This window comes from Camarhynchus parvulus, chromosome 27 (assembly GCF_901933205.1).
Source record: "Camarhynchus parvulus chromosome 27, STF_HiC, whole genome shotgun sequence".
In the NCBI taxonomy this organism is placed as follows: Eukaryota; Metazoa; Chordata; class Aves; order Passeriformes; family Thraupidae; genus Camarhynchus; species Camarhynchus parvulus.
Window position 1 is genome coordinate 4,382,751 of NC_044597.1, and position 16,448 is coordinate 4,399,198.

Sequence of the window (16,448 nt, forward strand, 5' to 3'; positions counted from 1 at the left end):
AACAACACTATAAACAGAGGGAGGGAACATGCTTACAAATGTTCCTTAATGTCTTTTCCAGGGTTGCTCATAAAAGTTGAGATCTAATTCAGTGTTAGAGGAGCCAGTGCTGTCCAGCACACAGAGTTTATAAGGACTTAAATAAAATACAAAAAATAGGCCCAATAATTTTTGGAGGTCATCTTTAAGCTACTAGAACAAAGCCTTATTCTTAGGGGAGGCTTTCCAGGCTTCCAAAGTACTCTTAATGCTGTCCAGTCAACGAAAAGTGGAGCCAAGGAGGTTTGCAGTAGCTTAGCAGGAGGATTTGCTGTTTCCAAGTGGGTTTGCTAACCCGGAGGAAAAAGCAGTGTCAAAGTTTTGCTTCCGTTTCCCACTTCTGTTAATTTAAGTTGGTGACCTACAAATTAACTCACTCCAGCCTGCATCTCCTGCAGACTCCTGGCTGTGCAGCTGCGTTCATGAAGAATCATTTAGCTCCGAGGGGAGGGGTTTCTGCTCTTTTTGCACTTGGGTGTTTCCAAAGCCACTGTGGATGTCTGGTGGGAACTGTGGTGGAGAGCCCTGAGCCAGAGTTCCCTCTGGAAGGGAAACCCACATGTTTCTGCAGAACTGGGAACCTGTTAGGGGCAGTCATTCCCAGTGTGTGTGTCTCTAGTGAAGGTCTTGGAAGGAGGCTGGAGTGGAGGAAGTCTTTATTCTGACAGTCTTCCTCCCTCCTCTCCCAAGGGTGTCTTAGCTACAAGTGGAAAGTTCCCTGCAAGTTCCTTTTTTTTCTTTCTTCCCTGAATAGGCATGTTCGGTTTTTATTTATGGACCCAAATGGTGACTAAAAGCCATTTTCAGTGAGTGTGGCCTAAACTTTTAGACATGCAGATCCTTTTTTAGTAAGGATAAAGTGTAGTCAATTACAGAATACAGTAAGTTCTGTGAGCTGGGGACTTGGGAAGCCTGAACTCTCCTCCAGTATCTCGATATTTCTGCTGCAACAGCTTTTTTTAAGTGGGTTCCTCTGGGAGTGTATTCTTCCTTCCCTGTCTTCTTCTTCTGTCACCTAACTGGATTTTATGGAGAGTGAGTTAGAAGGACTGTTAGCAGGGTAGGGACAGCCCTCAGGACCAGTCCAGGCTGCAGGATGAACAGATGGAAATCATTTTGGGATTCCAGGACTGTGGAGGGTTTGTGTTTTGGACCTGGTGAGGGGCTGGACAGTTGACCCAATGTATGTACTCATTGGAAACCACACAGTAAATAATTTTGAGCCTTCCCTCCATGGGAATGTGGGTTTGTTTCTCTACCTCGTCTCTGACTTCTCACAAAAATTCAGGTTCTGGTTCTTTGATTTTCAGCCTTGATGTCCTTCTGGTCCCTGTTAGGGAGAAGCACCTGAATCTGATGTTGGGAGCAACTGGATGAGCCCAGAAACAAAACTGGCTGTGAAATTTTCCTTGTTAAACATATTAAAACTTCAGAGAGTCCTTGCTTTTCCTGTAAAGTGATGCATTAATATGGTCATTGGGATGTGTTAATGAACAGCTACAACAAGCTTATGCAAATTTATGTGAAATTAGAGGATTGGCATATCAGGCAAGAGATCAGGGCAACTTTTTATTATTAAGTTGATGTGAAATATCTTATGAAGATGCTAAATAACTTCAGCAGTAAAAGGAAAATCAAGTAACTGTTTCATTGGCAGCACAGGCAGTGCTGTGGGTTATTTGAATGCAATTTAAAAAGGCATTTAAAAACACTGACAGTTTTAGTGGTAAGGAAAGTGAATGACCAGAGACTTGTAGATGGTGCGAAGAGGCTGCAGTGTAGAGAAATGAAGAGTTTTTAGTTCTTTAGTTATTTCTTTATACTTGTTTGGTCTAGTTGGGTTAAACCCAGGCTTACTCTGACAGTCAGTGTGGAACTCCTCTGTGCGTGTGTGGGTTAATCTTTATCCATGCTCTTGAAAGAGAAATGGGAATTGCTAACACTGGAAATCACCTGGCTCATTCGGAAATGTACTTCTGGGAAAGTAGGTTTCGTATACACCGGGGAAGAGACTTTCTTGAAATCCCGGTTTCAGGGAAGCAGTGGGGTTCCTTCAGCCACTGGGAGTTTAAGCATATGGAGATTTGTTCCCCTCAAGCCCAGTCTGTATTACATGTTATAGTCAAATTTGTCATTTTTAAGACCCCTGAGCTGGCAGTAGAAGCACTGAAAGCTATTTCATAGGTGTAGCTCAGGGATTTTAATGATGAAGTTGGTGAGCTGCTGGCATTGAAGAATAGGAGCATCCAGGGCTGGAGCTTTCATGGAGGCCTGGAAGGGTTCTGTGAAAGATGGGAGTAGCAGTTCCAGACAGGCACCAACTGTGGGAGATCCTGGGGTTCTGGAGGGCTGTGTGTTCCTGTTTCTGTTCCCTGGTGCTGCTCTGCTGAGCAGCTGGGGCTCTAGGGGGAGGAGGCCGCGCTCAGCGTGGCGAAGCGCAAGCGTCGCATCCATATCTCGCTGCTGTTTTCCAAGTGTTTTTTGATTTATTTCCCCCAAGCGCCTGACTGTGTGTTTTGCCTTCCCCCGTGCAGGCTGCCCTCGGGAGCGGCAGTGGGAGGCAGTGGAGCTGGCCTCGGCAGCGGGAGAGGCTGGACTTCCCGTGTGTCTGTGCTGAATGGCTGCGATGGCGCCCGCTCTCACTGACGCAGCAGCCGAAGCTCACCACATCCGATTCAAGCTGGCTCCCCCGTCCTCCACCTTGTCGCCTGGCAGTGCCGAGAGCAACGGCAACGCCAACAACATCCTCCTGGCTGCCAACGGCACCAAAAGGAAAGCCATTGCTCCGGAGGATCCCAGTCTAGATTTCCGAAACAACCCCACCAAGGAAGAGCTGGGCAAGCTGCAGCCGCTAGTGGCCTCTTATCTCTGCTCGGATGTAACATCTGTCTCTTCAAAAGAGCCTCTGAAGCTGCAAGGAGTCTTCAACAAGCAGACAGTCCTTAAATCTCACTCTCTCTTATCTCAGTCCTTTTTGAAAACAAGTGATCTGTTGGGGAGGCAACCAGTGTTGGAATTCACTTTGGAGAATCTAAAAACAATGAGTACTAATAGCCAGCCACCTCTCCCTCAAGCGCCTGTGAATGGCTTGGCCAAGAAATTGGCCAAAAGTACCAATTCAGACCATGAAAACTCTAGTTCTCTGAATGGTGGGAAGTGTGCTTCTCCTTCTGCTGCCCTCCAGACTGTTGACTATAATACAGGAGGTTCTGAATTGGGGGACTTGAAGACCGGGTTGACCAATTGCACTCTTCCACACAGAAGCCTTGATGCAGAGCACGCAACTCCCTTTAGCAATAATAGCACTGCAAATAAATCCTCCCTAAACTCCACAGAGCAGCAGTGGGTGCTGGAGGGCGGCAGCGGGGACGCGCGGGTGCCCGGTGTCGGCAGCAGTAAGCTGGAGGAGCAGAAGCCCTCCGTGCTGCCTGGTCACCACAGCGCCCTGGACTCGGAGATGAGGACGAGGGCCCTGCTGCGGCGGCAGGCGGACATCGAGAGCCGAGCCCGGCGGCTGCAGAAGCGCTTGCAGGTGGTGCAGGCCAAGCAGGTGGAGAGACACATCCAGCAGCAGTTGGGCGGCTTCTTGGAGAAAACGCTGAGCAAGCTTCCAGCCTTGGACCCCCTGAGGCATCGGAGCCAGCTGATGCTGACCAGAAAAGCAGAAGCAGCCTTGAGGAAAGCTGCGAGCGAGACAGTTACTTCGGAAGGCCTGAGCAACTTCCTGAAGAGTGATTCAATATCAGAGGAACTGGAGAGATTCACGGCCAGTGGCATGGCCAACTTGAGATGCAGCGAGCAGGCCTTTGACTCGGATGTCACTGACAGCAGCTCGGGGGGAGAGTCGGACGTTGAAGAAGAGGAACTGACCAAAGCAGACCCAGAACAACCCCACGTACCACTGTAAGTAGCACTCACTTGTTTCCTTTTGGTGCTGGGGAGCAAGGTGGAAGGTGGCAGGTAGAAATGTGTTTTTTGTAGGAACCCTGAATTTTGGATGATCTTAGGTCAAAGAATTGTTAAAACTGGTGTGGTGTGGTTTGCAGCACGTACAGCACTGAAGATAAAATTCCTCATGCTTACTGGAAATATTCTTTGGTGTTTTTGGAGCAGCAAGTTGTGGAAATAGTGGCTGGCTGGAGTAGGGTGAGCTGCAGATACAAACCTGGAATGTTTCTCTCCAAGAGGCTTTGGTCCTGTCTCCTGAAAGGAAATGCTTGTTGTTTTACAATGGGAATATTTGTTGTAAACCTGTTGTATAAAGTAAGGCCAGTCTGAATCTGTGTGGCTGACAGCGTATTTATCATTGGGGAATTATTTTATTTGTTAAATGGATTGCCTGGAAAAAAGTACTCAGAAAGGATTTGGTTCAAGTGCCAGTGGAAGTGTGAAACGAGTGTGTTCCCTTCTTGAATCTGGGAAATTACTGCTGGGAATTTTCTTCTTGTCTGTGAGTTGCATTAAATGATGACAACAGCTTCATAATTATGTTGTTAACTGGATGCTGTTTGCATAAGTATTAGGTGTCAGTGTGTGTGTGGAGGAGGAAGATCCTTCTTAAGGCAAAATGTCCTGAGACAGATCAGGGAAGAAGGGAAGTTTTTGTTCCAAACCCAGAATTTTCCCTGGGAGTGCATACCACACTATTTTGTAAAAATCTCTTAAAAGGCCATATTCTGTGTCTAGTTTGATATCTTCCTTGCATCAGTAGATGGTCTCTTCCACCCTGATGGATGTGTTGGACCTCAGTTTGTGGAGTGTCGTTATCGTCAACAAAAAGGTCCCAGCCATGGGCTCAGGGGTCCTGGCTGGAATGCCAATGGCTTTCACATCCAGGCTGGAAATAGTCACCAGGACTTCTGAATTCCTGCACTGTCCTGGGGTTCTTCACATCTCTCTGGAGAAATCTCTGAATGGATTTGGATACCTGTTGTCCCGACTGTGTGAGTGACTGGTCGAGGGCTGTGTGACAGATTTTACTGAGCTGGGTGGATGTGAGCTGTGAGCACTTGGTAACTTCAGCATCCTCTGAGAGCATGCTCATGTGGATGAGTGCCGGTAACCAGATGTTACAGCTTTTGAATATCAAATTCCAGCTAAATGTCACATTATGTTTTGGGATGGTGGCACGGGATGAATTTCTGCATGTGAAGCTGTAAATGTGGCTTGAGATTGGGTTTCTCCCAGTGCAAAGCTGGTAGCTAGCTGATCATGTGATCTCTCCTGGGTGGACATAAAGGGGTTCTTGTGCTGTTAGAAACAAGAGTTCAGTAACTTTATTCCTGTTTTATAACATCCACAAACCTACTGTTGGGTTTAGTAGTAGAATTGTATTTCTAAGTCTTGTAGTAGTTATTGGAGGAGACATTTGACGAAAAATCTGCCCAAAATAATATTAAATTTCCCATATTGTGGGTTTCACGGCTTCACGTGTTGTCTAGCAAAGTGAAATTTCTTTGCCACTCCTTAATCCCAAGAGGAAGTGCAGCATTCAGAGACACGGCGCGTGAAATTCTTTGCTGACTTTTCCGCCCCTTGCGTTAGTCATGCCTTCATGTTCTGAGTGTTCTTAAAAAGCCCAAGATTCGAAAGCTAATAAAAAGGCTGATCACTCTGTTTGTCTCTGGGTTCAGAAGCTGGTGTGTATGCACACTGGCATCTGGGCCAGGCCCACCAAAGCCCGTGTAAAGTTGGTGCCTGTGGCTATTCAGTAATGAGCCATCCCTGCACTGACCGTCCTGTTGGATGGATTCTGTGACACCAGCCCAAGCTCTGGCACTGCTGAGCCTCAGTGCATGTTGGTGCTTGTCAGTGGAACTCCTCAAGTCACCCTTAAGAGCTGGTACAAGCTTCTGAGCACATCTAAATACCATTCTTCTCCAGCAGTGCTAGGAGGCAGGAAGGGAAGAGCCGAGTTTTCCACCCAGAAGCTGCCTTGGGCCAGCTGATGGTACACAGCCATGTTGGACATTAGGGTGAGTGCAGAAGGCTGGAGTTTTTGTCTTTCTGAATTTACTTCTTTAGAAGGAAAACATGAACCCTGATTGTTTTAATTTTGATAGATGGAATATCTCAGTGTAGAATGGAGACATTCCAAACCCACCTGGATGTGTTCTGTGTAACCTGCTTTAGCAGACCCTGCCTTGGGTGATCTCCAGAGGTCCCTTCCAACCCCAGCAGTTCTGTGATTCTGTACACTTCTCATTGCTCAGTCACCATCCCTTGCTTCTGCATTGCTCCTGGATGCCCCTACTTTCCCCTCCAAAAAAATCTGCTGTTTGCTTTTAGACCTGTAGTGAGAGTTGTGGCACCAGCAGTGACTCAGAACCTGCTGGCCATGAGTGGCCATGTCACTGACCACCTCAGAGATTCAAGTAGGAGCGCCCAAAAGAGACAAAGACACGTTTACATCATGCTTAGATAAGAGCTGACCTTTGAGTTTTTCTGGTGTGGTGACATTCCAGAGCTGGTATCTGGTCAAGGACAGACTTTGAAGCATTTGTACTATTCTGACCTGCCTGATCTCAGCTACAGAGCACCATCTCCCTGAGAAATTCTTCATTCCAGTGGTGTTAGGGATGTATCAGAACTTGGTAGCTCCTTTTAAAGCACTCCCAGACCTGCTGCCCAGGAAGGTGCTGTCATTCAGGTGCATAACCAGGCCATCATGTAATGCATAAACAAAGCAGGGAGGGATTTGTTACACCTTTGGGAAGCCCTGCCAGCCATGGGCTTGGTTTAACAAGGTGCTCCTGGTTCTCGGGCTGCCGATGGGGAAGGCAGGTGTGTGCAGGCAGGGCTGGGTTGTGCTGAGCCCTTTGCTTTGTGTGCATCAAGGACCACCGTGCTGGATTGTGTCTGCTGCAGGTTAGCAATGCCCATGTCTGCTTCACAGCTGAGACTGCCTAGAGGTGTGAGCAGTGCAGAGTGAGGATCAGGAGAGAGCAGCTTTGCCTTTGCTAGGAGGTGAGGAGGGCAGGTGGGAGTCTCCCCTGAGGAGAATCCAAGCTTCCTTGGCTGGGTGTGACTGGAGGCAGCAGCACCTGAGAAACCTGTGCGACTGTGAAAGAGCCCAGGTGCCCTTTGGGGGTGGGCAGGCCCTGGCACAGGTGCCCAGAGCAGCTGGGGCTGCCCCTGGATCCCTGGCAGTGCCCAAGGCCAGGCTGGACAGGGCTTGGAGCAGCCTGGGACAGTGGGAGGTGTCCCTGCCATGGCAGGAGTGGCACTGGATGGACTTTAAGGTCCCTTCCAACCCAAACCATTCCATGGTTTTATGTTGCTGTCAGCATGCTGGAACTGCTTGTGAAACGTGGTTCAGAGAAGGACATGGAATTCTTCCCAGTGCTGGAGGGCTGCTGGCTGAAATCTGGTTTATGTGGCTGAGTGATGGTTTAGAAAGTCACCAAAGTCCTGTTGTTTCTGTGTCCCTGTGCTAATACATTTAAATAGGAAATATTTCATGTGGCTTATGCACTTTTATAGTAGTTGCTCTTCTCAGAATGGTGGTTTCTTAGGTTGTGTTGGATTTGCCTGCAGACAAGTTTAATCAGAATTTGTCAATTATTTTTGGCTGGTTGGTGACCTATGCTATGCAGTGATGTAGACATGAGCTGGTGAGTTGTAGGTGATTTAGTTCAACTTTAGTCTGTACCATGGAAAAATTTTCTGAAAAGGTAATGAAACCAAATATTTAACTGGGACTTATCTTTTAGCTCAGGTTTTCTTATCTGGAGAGTCAGTGTTTGGTTGGCAGTTGCATTGAGCTGCTGAGAGGGAACTGAAGTTCCTAGTGACCAATTTCTCACACCCCTGGCTTCCCACAGAACCTTTCCAAGGGTCAGACAGTCCCTGCAGTATTCACTTGTGGTTATTATGATGCCTATGGCCACGATGCCCGAGCACACTTTAATTATTCCCATTTACTGAAGGGAAATCCGAGCACCTTCTGCACTTTGGTGTTGCAGTGAATCATTTCACAGCCCGTGTGTTGTCTCCTCCCTGCACTGCGTCACATTGTGCTGCTGGGATTTCAGAGTTGCTGGGCTTGGAGTAGTAATTAACATTTCTCACAACTGCTTTTCCCAGCACTGATTTCCAAGTCCTGTGTTGGAGATGAATGCATGGGGCACTTGGGTTGGGGGTTGCTTGAGGAGTGGCTGCAGTTGGTGCATCAGCTGACTGAGAAATGGGATTTAGAGATTCTGATTTTTTTTCCATTGATTATGTTTTTCAAGCAAGAACATGATAATGAAGCCTGTATCTCAAAGCCCATTAAATAATATTTCTTAAATCCATGACTTTATGGAACTATGGTTCAGATGGCAGATCCCACATGTAATTCAGAAATCAAATCCCACACCATGGGGACTAAGGAAACTTTTCCTACTGGTCACAAACATGTTTCACTAAATGATTTATGCAGAGCAATCCTAAAAGTTTGTCTCTTACTCGTTATCACTTTTTCAGTCACCTGCTTGACACTTTGGGTATTTTTTGTTGAATTTTAGCTGTGCTTGTAGGTACTGATGACAGCAAGGTGCCTAACTTTATTTTTTAGCTGTTTATGAGAACTTACTTATGTGTTGTCCGAGTTGTTGGTCTCAGCAGTGATGTGTTGGTCAGGAGAGCAGTCCTGAAAGCTCTTTCAGAGAGAGCAAATCCTGAAGTGTTTTTGCTTAGCATTTGAAAGCAGAACAATAGGGTGGCTGATTGTTCAAAAATGCTTAATCAGGTATCTGAAGTAAGTAGGACACTCCAAGTCCCTCTTGCTTTTAAGGGAAGAGGGCAAACAAGACTAGTCAGTTATTTCTCAAAGAGATGCTGGTCCTAGTACACTTTTTACAGATGTTATGGGCGTCTAATAAGTTGTTTCTGACTTTTATTAGAGCCTTGATCCTCGTGCAGACCAGTAGAGAATGGCAGGGAGGTTTGTTGTAGGTCAGTGGCCATCCACAGACCTCAGATGAGGCAGTGTGGTTGTCCTTCATCTGAGAGGGAGTTTGGTGCTTTGGTTTGAATTTATCTATTTAGGCTGAAAGCCCCTTCCACCCCAGAGCAATCTGAGATTCTGTGAACCAGCACTCAGAGTTGGGTCACACGTGCAAGGAATAGCGTTTGGATCAGTGCTGTGTGGAGGAAAACGTTTGAATTGAGTGTGTGGGGTGTTGAATGCAGACAAAGCATCTTTCTGGCAGATGTCTTTAGTGCCCCTGCAGCGTTTTGGGTTGTTCTGTTCAGAGCCAGGTCTTCTCTCCCTGCTTGTCAGGCTGGGCTGGCTTGGTGTATGGAGGATAATGCAGAGGGCTGGGAATGATTTGTGTCTGGTGCTGCCAATAAGCTGCTCTTTGTCTCTCTAGCCCTTACCCAGTGGGGCAGCGAGTAAGAACAGGCTCCAGTTCAGATTTTCTAGGAGTTGTGGGTGACACTGTGAATAGGGTTGTATAAATATTTACTTTACTTTTCATTGGAAAAAGCCTGTCACAACATCTGAAGCAGCAGAAAAAAATTTTTTTAGAAGTTTGTGAATGTGAACTGGTGTTAAAAACCCAGTGTGGTACTTATCTGCTTTGCTGCAGTCTCCTCTGAAATTGAAGTCAGTGTTTGAGCGAGGGAAAGGGGCCCTGTTTAGAGCTAATCTCCAATATTGAAGGCTAATATACCTCTGTGGGGGATGGGGAAAGACTTTTACACTGTGCTACACCAGCATCTGCAAGCTGACCCAGCTCAGAGCTGCATTTTTATTCATGCTGGTACTGACAGAAGACAACAAATGCCTGTGTGGCTGAGATTACAAGTGGAGCAAGGGTGAGCGTGGAATTCCTTAAGGAAGGGCTTGTAAAGGTACTCCCAGGTGTCTTCCTCAAAGATTTGGGGTTTCATTCTGCAGTGACATGGGGCTTCCCCCCCGTTCTGTTCTCTCCTCCCGCAGATCCGTTCTGGTTGCACTCGCTCAGCAGTGCTAGACTTCCAGCTGGGGGAAAATGTTTTTCTTGCTAAACTGGCACTGCCCCAAGAGATTTTTCCACGGAGTGTGTTTTGGGCACACCCTGGATGTGGGGCGTTTTGCAAGTGTCTCCTTTCAAAGGCTTGGAGAGCTCGGTGTCTCTGCTGGGCCATCCTCAGATGAAACGCTTTAGGTAGGAGAGAATTAAAAAAATTGGCTTAGGTTTTATTTGCTGGATTTTGGAATGAAAGGAAGGGCTTAAAAATATAAATAGGTGAGGGCCTGTGCATTGACTAGGAATTCAGATGGGAAGTGGGAAGAGAAGCTTGAATTGCCGTTGGGTTTGTTGCAGTTGCCCTTCTCATCTCTGGAGCCAACTGGGACTGATTCAACTCTCCAGTGCATTTGGAGTTGTCTCTGGTTGTGGCTCTCTGCATTTAAAAGATTTGCTTTCACTTGAAGTACTGGAATGGTTTGCTTAAGTAAGATCCAGCTCCTTCTTTTCTTTACTTTTTTTTCCTTTTTTTCTGTCCTATTTCTTTTCACCCCCCTCTGACCTTTCCTGGGATAAGGTTACTTTCTGGAATGCCTGCTCCAGGTTTGACCTCAGCACTGAACAAGCTATTTATGGGAAGGGTACCTGGCACAGGCACGCCGAGTTAAGGATTTGCTAAGGATGCCTGGGATTTTCCTGTAAAAATGTGCTGTTTCATTGCATTGCATCAGCAGTGAGGGGCATGATGCTTTGGTGAAGGAGAATGTTTAAAAGGGGACAGTCAGAGGCTTGTGCTCTTGAGACTTCCTGTTCACTGCTTTTGTTACGGGCTCAGAATTTCTGCAGCAGATTGGTCACGTGGAGGGTGTTTTCCCTTTTCCTGCCTCTCCCTAACCAGCCTGAGCTCTGTGCCAAAGTGTGCCTCCCATGTGCCAAAGTGTGCCATGCCAGTGCTGTCCTGGCTGTGCTGGGCAGGGAGGGCAGACCTAGGCAAGGAGGGTCACCCTGGGCAGGGAGGGCAGCCCCAGGAGGGTCACCATGGGCAGGGAGGGCAGCCCTGGGCAGGGAGGACAGCCCTGGGCAGGGATGGGAGATCCAGGCAGGGAGGGCAGCCCTGGGCAGGGAGGGCAGCCCTGGGCAAGGATGGGAGATCCAGGCAGGGAAGGCAACCCCAGGAGGGTCAGCATGGGCAGGGAGGGCAGATCAGGCAGGGAAGGCAGCCCCAGGAGGGTCAGCATGGGCAGGGAGGGCAGCCCTGGGCAGGGAGGGCAGCCCTGGGCAAGGATGGGAGATCCAGGCAGGGAAGGCAACCCCAGGAGGGTCAGCATGGGCAGGGAGGGCAGATCAGGCAGGGAAGGCAGCCCCAGGAGGGTCACCATGGGCAGGGAGGGCAGCCCCAGGTGGGGAGAGCAGCCCTGGGCAGGGAGGGTCACCCTGGGTAGGGAGGGCAGCCCCAGCACTGAGGGCAGCCCAGGGTGTGTTTGGTGCTGCTGTGGGGCCAGGATCTGTCAGGTTAGTGAGGTGAGCTCCTGGCAGATGGCTGTTCTCTCCCCATGCTTGTGTGCAAGCACGGTGTCTCAGCTGCAAAACGAGATGTTCCCTGCGATAGTGGTGGCACAGCTCGGCTGGCACATCCCGTGACGCGCCTGCTTCTGAGGCACTTCAATCCCTGCTGCCTTATGAATGAGCACAGGGTGCTCTCTGCACAACTCCCTGATTCTCAGAGAGCCTCTGGTTTAAAGAGGTAGAGCTCCTGTCTGTTCAGTCTGTGCATCCTGCCTCTGTAAATGCACTCACAGAATCACAGGATGCTTCAGGTGGGAAAGGACCTTTAAGTCCATCCATTTCCACCCCAGCCATGGCAGGGACACCTTCCACTGTCCCAGGCTGCTCCAAACCCCAGCGTCCAGCCTGGCCTGGGAAACTCAGAGGGATCCAGGGATAGCCACAGCTACTCTGCTCAGAATGGAATGCCAGAGAGTTTTGAATGTCATTTTACTGCCTCGGAAGTGCCTCCTTACAGGGTGGATTTGTGAAAAGTGACTTCATTTGGCTGCTGGCTTAATGAAATATTCAGTAATTTAAGCAATGCCAAAAAAACCCCAAACCAACCCCCCCCCTCACTATAATAGTGACTTTTTTAATATTAGGCTCCAAACATTTGATCATCAAATTACCCAAAGAGGGAACTAAGAATGATCAGGGTTCTCCTCATGCAGCAGAGCTTTAGGCTTTTGTATTTTGTGACATTTTTGCAGTTTCCATAGTAACACATAACGATGTTGTAAGAAATGTTGCAAGAATTTTATTTGTGTAAGGGAGGACTTTCAAATATTAATGGAAAGCGGTGTGAATTGGAGGGAAATGTGTGTGATGGGAGGCAGAGGGGAGGGTTTGATGTAGTGCCTGGAGTGAGCAGCCATCCGTAGATTGAACTGGTCTTGGCCAGCAAACAGGAAAATAAGAGAGCTTCAGTCATCTGGGGAATGTTTGCCACAAAATCTTTCTGATGCTGTAGGTGAAGCTTGGGAATATCTCCTGTTGCTCATTCTCCTGGTCCAGGTAAAGAACATTTTGTCTCCAAAGTGCTTCTCATCCCAGCCCATGTGCAGTTGGAGCTTCATCTCCTTCCATGGTGTTAAAGATTTGGAGCTGTTACCCGTTGACATTCATGGGGGGCTCTAGGCTTAGTTGAGATAAAATTGGATGTCTTCATTTAGAAGCCTTGAGGCAGCTCATAGGCTCAGTGTACATTTCCTAAATTCCCTGGTGGCTCCCCTTTAATACCCTGAGTGCTGAGCTTTGGCTGTTTCAGGGCTGGTGATGTTGCATTAGCAAATCCATTCTACTCCTGAGAGGGAACCAGAGAGGTTTTTTGTGGGTGCAAGAGACAGAAATTGGGACAGGCATCTGTCTGAGCAGGGCACAGCTTCAGTGCTCAGTGATCCTGGCTCTGCTCTGGCAAAATTGAACTGTTGTGCTCCCAGCTCCTGCTCCCTGTGCTTTGATGGGAGGAAGGAGGTGATGGCTCTTCCTGTTCCTGGTGACTTTTTTCTCCCACATCCCAGTGGCCAGGGGGAGAATATTTCTGTTCAGCAGCCATTGCTATTCCTAGGCTGGGACAGTTGCATGAATAAAAATCGCAGCAGCTAAATCTGCCTATTTTTGTGTGAATTGGAACCCTTCTCCATGTGACTTCTGCTATTCCCGTGCTGGCTATTTCAAAAAAATGAGACAATCAGCCTTCTGTAGATCTGCATTTTGAATGCAGAACACTTGCAGGGCTCTTGCTCCATGTATGCAACATTTTGTGGTGTTGGTTTTTACTGTCTCAGGCTAAAACAAGAAAATTATTCTCTCTCTGCTCCTTTCATGTTGTAGGTAGCTCTCCTGCCATTAGCAGAGATTTCTGAAAGTCAAAGGCAAGGTGCTGTTTATACTGAGACAGCAGAAAATAATGTTAAGAAACTAAGCACATTAGGAAATCTCCCAAGGCATTAACCACTTTTCCTACATCAGGGTGGATTAAATTGATACAAATTAATTTTCAAGTATTTTTCATTGTGATAGACACAGCTGAGTGTCGTGTAATGACTTCTCCAAGGTTTGTTGTGCGTGTATTGGTCAAAATCATCCCATTTTAAATAAAATAAATCTGTTTGAGTAGTAGCCAGCCACTTAAGGAAGGTTCCTCAGTGTGGTGATTCATATTGTGCCTAAAGACTGCTTTCCATACTCAGCCCTCTCTCTCCCCCCTACCATCCCTCTCTCCCTGCCTCTGGAAATGGGCAGGAAGCCCGAACCAGCTTAACTCTGACTTATTTAAGCCTACTTTTAATAAGTAATACTTGTAAAAAATCTTACCTGAAGGCTCTGATTGACGTTGTGTTGTGTATTAGATGTTAACCTGGTTTATGAAGTGTGTAACTGCTGGTTTTTCTTTTTTTGACTGCCTTTTTCCTGCATTTTAAATTCTTCCTAACAGGCTGGAATTACATCTGTCTCCACTTACAGTGGTTCTGTGCTGGTTCACTCTTTTGTGTGAATCTTTCACTTGTCAGACCTGCCCCAGTGCCCCTCCTCGAGTATTCATGGCCAGGTCTTTTGAATGGAAAGAGTTCTGTTTCTTTTTGCAGCTAATTCTTCTGCATGCTGCCTCTTGAGATAGTATTTATTTCAAAATGGGATCCTCTGAGGAGAGAAAATTTTCATGACCCATCCTAGTTGTCAGTGGCACAGCTCTGCCTTTGTTTTCCCCCCTTTTCTCTCTGTACCAGGCATGCTTTGATTATGTTAAACTCCTGAAACCAAAGCCCTCCAGGCTGGGTACAGGTAAGCCCTGATCAGATTAGCTGCTCTGCAAATTGGGTTGGTTATTGTGCCAATGTTTTCTTGTGCTTGAGCAACGAATTTGTGTGCCAGGACAAGGTGCTCCTCTTTGAAAAATTAAAGGAAAAATGACTCAATTGTTTAAATTGCTTTAGTGAAAATTATCACAGAATATCTGGAGTTGGAAGAGGATCACCCAGTCCAAATCCTGGCTCTGCACAGACACCCCAACAATCCCACCCTGTGCCTCTTTTGCTCCCACAATAAAAAGATGCTCTGTGAAAACTTCGTAGTGCTCAGCGATGCAGCTCCTTGAAAGAGGAGGATGAGGGGAAAATGCAGTGGGTGTTTTGTTCGTTGTTGTCACGTCTGTGAAGATTCTGGTTGTAAATTCCCAGCTGCTTTAACTGTGATGCTTGGAACAGCAATGACTGCAGGACTCCAGCAGGGAGGGAACCTCTGCAGCCCCTCACAGACTAACGAGGTGGTCCCCACTAATGAGGGTCTGTTCTGGAGCCCAGTGTTACTGGGTGAATCTGCTGGAGGAATCCTCTCTTTATTGTTTTCCTCTGATGTCGTGGCATTCCTCAAAATCCCTTTCATCTACTTCTTGTCTGCTTGTTAACAACCATCTGCATGCAGAGCACTTGGCTACTTTCAATCTTTGCCTTACATAATTGAAGTTTTCCCCCCCTCCTCCTTTTGGAGCTTTCTGGTAGGATTTTTTTTTCCTCTCTAATCTAGGTGTTTGAATTTTTCAACTAGTCAAACTAGTACCTAAAGTGATCTTCCTGTTCTGGGCTTGCTACAGTTGTCATACTGGGGGAAAAAAAATTGGTTTTACTTAAATTTATTAGGCATGGGAGAAAACTTTGCTGCCCAGAGCAGCTGGGGCTGCCCCATCGCAGGTTGGATGGGACTTGGAGCAGCCTGGGACAGTGGGAGGTGTCACTGCCCAGGGCAGGGGTGGCACTGGATGAGCTTTAAGGTCCCTTCCCAACCCAAACCATTCTGTGATTCTGTAAAACTGTGTAATTTTCCTTCCAGTTTGAGCGACTGCAACCAAAATTTTCAAGAAAGCATATCCAGGGAAGCTTTTTCTCTTTTTTTTCCTTCTTTTTCTACTCTTGGGTCCCACAGAGCTCTCCTGGAGTTTTAAAGTGAGTTGGATGCTCATTGCCCAGCCTTTGGGGATTTGTTGGATGAGGAATAGTGGGATGTGCCTGTCCTCGCTGCCCTTAGGAACTGCTGACCTGGTACAAATGGGAGTATTAATTGAAGTAATGGAGCTCTCCTGGGTTTCACTTCATTTCTGAGAGTAGCTTGTCCAAAAGCATCTTGGTTTATTTATTTAGCTGATGCTTGGTGGGATAAAGGGGGTTCTGAGAATTTTTGGTTGTCTCCTTAGCTGTGGCTCATGCTGCTGTCTCAGAAAGGAGACAGGTAGTTCCCCTCCTCCTCCTCCTCCTCCTCCTCCTCCTCCTCCTCTTCCTCTTTCTCCTCTTCCTCCCTGCCACAGAGAGAGCAGAGCAGCAGCTGCCCGGCTCCCTCCAGGATTAATCATCTCCATCGAACCTCTGATCAGGTTTTGACACACACTAGGGCAGACAGCTGATGGAAAAGTGTTGTCTTCATTCACAGAGAGGTCTTGGAGAATGTGGAAATCCATGCAAAAATCTCTCTTTTCCAGTCACTGTAATTGCCTGTTAGCTCAGAGCTGGGTAATGTCACTTCTAAAGCTGCATTTATTGCACAAGATTGTATGATCATTTCAGAGGGACATTTTCCCTTTTACCAAGGCTCTTTTATTTTTTATTTAGATGGAAACATCCCACCCTCTCTAGTAGTCATGAACTCCCTGGCCCTTCAAGGGAGCTGACAGTGCAGAGCTGCACTGGCTGACCACAGTTCTAGTTCTTACCACAGTTCATTCCAGCTCCTCTAATGAAAAAAAACCTGTCGTATCTCTTCCAGAGCTGGGAATCCTCTAGATCTGGGGAGGTGCAAATGTGTAATGGTTTGGCTGCAGGTCCTGCTTGGCCCTCTGGACCCTTGCAGGCTGTGCAGTAATGGACTCGCAGCCACGGCTCTTTGTTCCTGCTACAATGACTTTTGTGTTGGCTTTTGTTGTGAAACTCTTGG

The 16,448-nt window shown here is 47.4% G+C and overlaps 1 protein-coding gene across 4 annotated transcripts in view; it reads left to right on the plus strand.

The window, feature by feature from the left end:
* The window catches only part of KANSL1 (KAT8 regulatory NSL complex subunit 1), a 75,863-nt gene that overhangs the window by 13,276 nt on the left and 46,139 nt on the right, over positions 1–16,448 (plus strand). For all 4 annotated transcript variants that reach the window (XM_030966093.1, XM_030966092.1, XM_030966094.1 and 1 more), the window contains one exon: positions 2,574–3,942. In XM_030966093.1, the coding sequence (XP_030821953.1) occupies positions 2,657–3,942 (1,286 nt within the window). In that variant the 5' untranslated portion in view covers positions 2,574–2,656. The remainder of the gene's footprint in view (positions 1–2,573; positions 3,943–16,448) is intronic.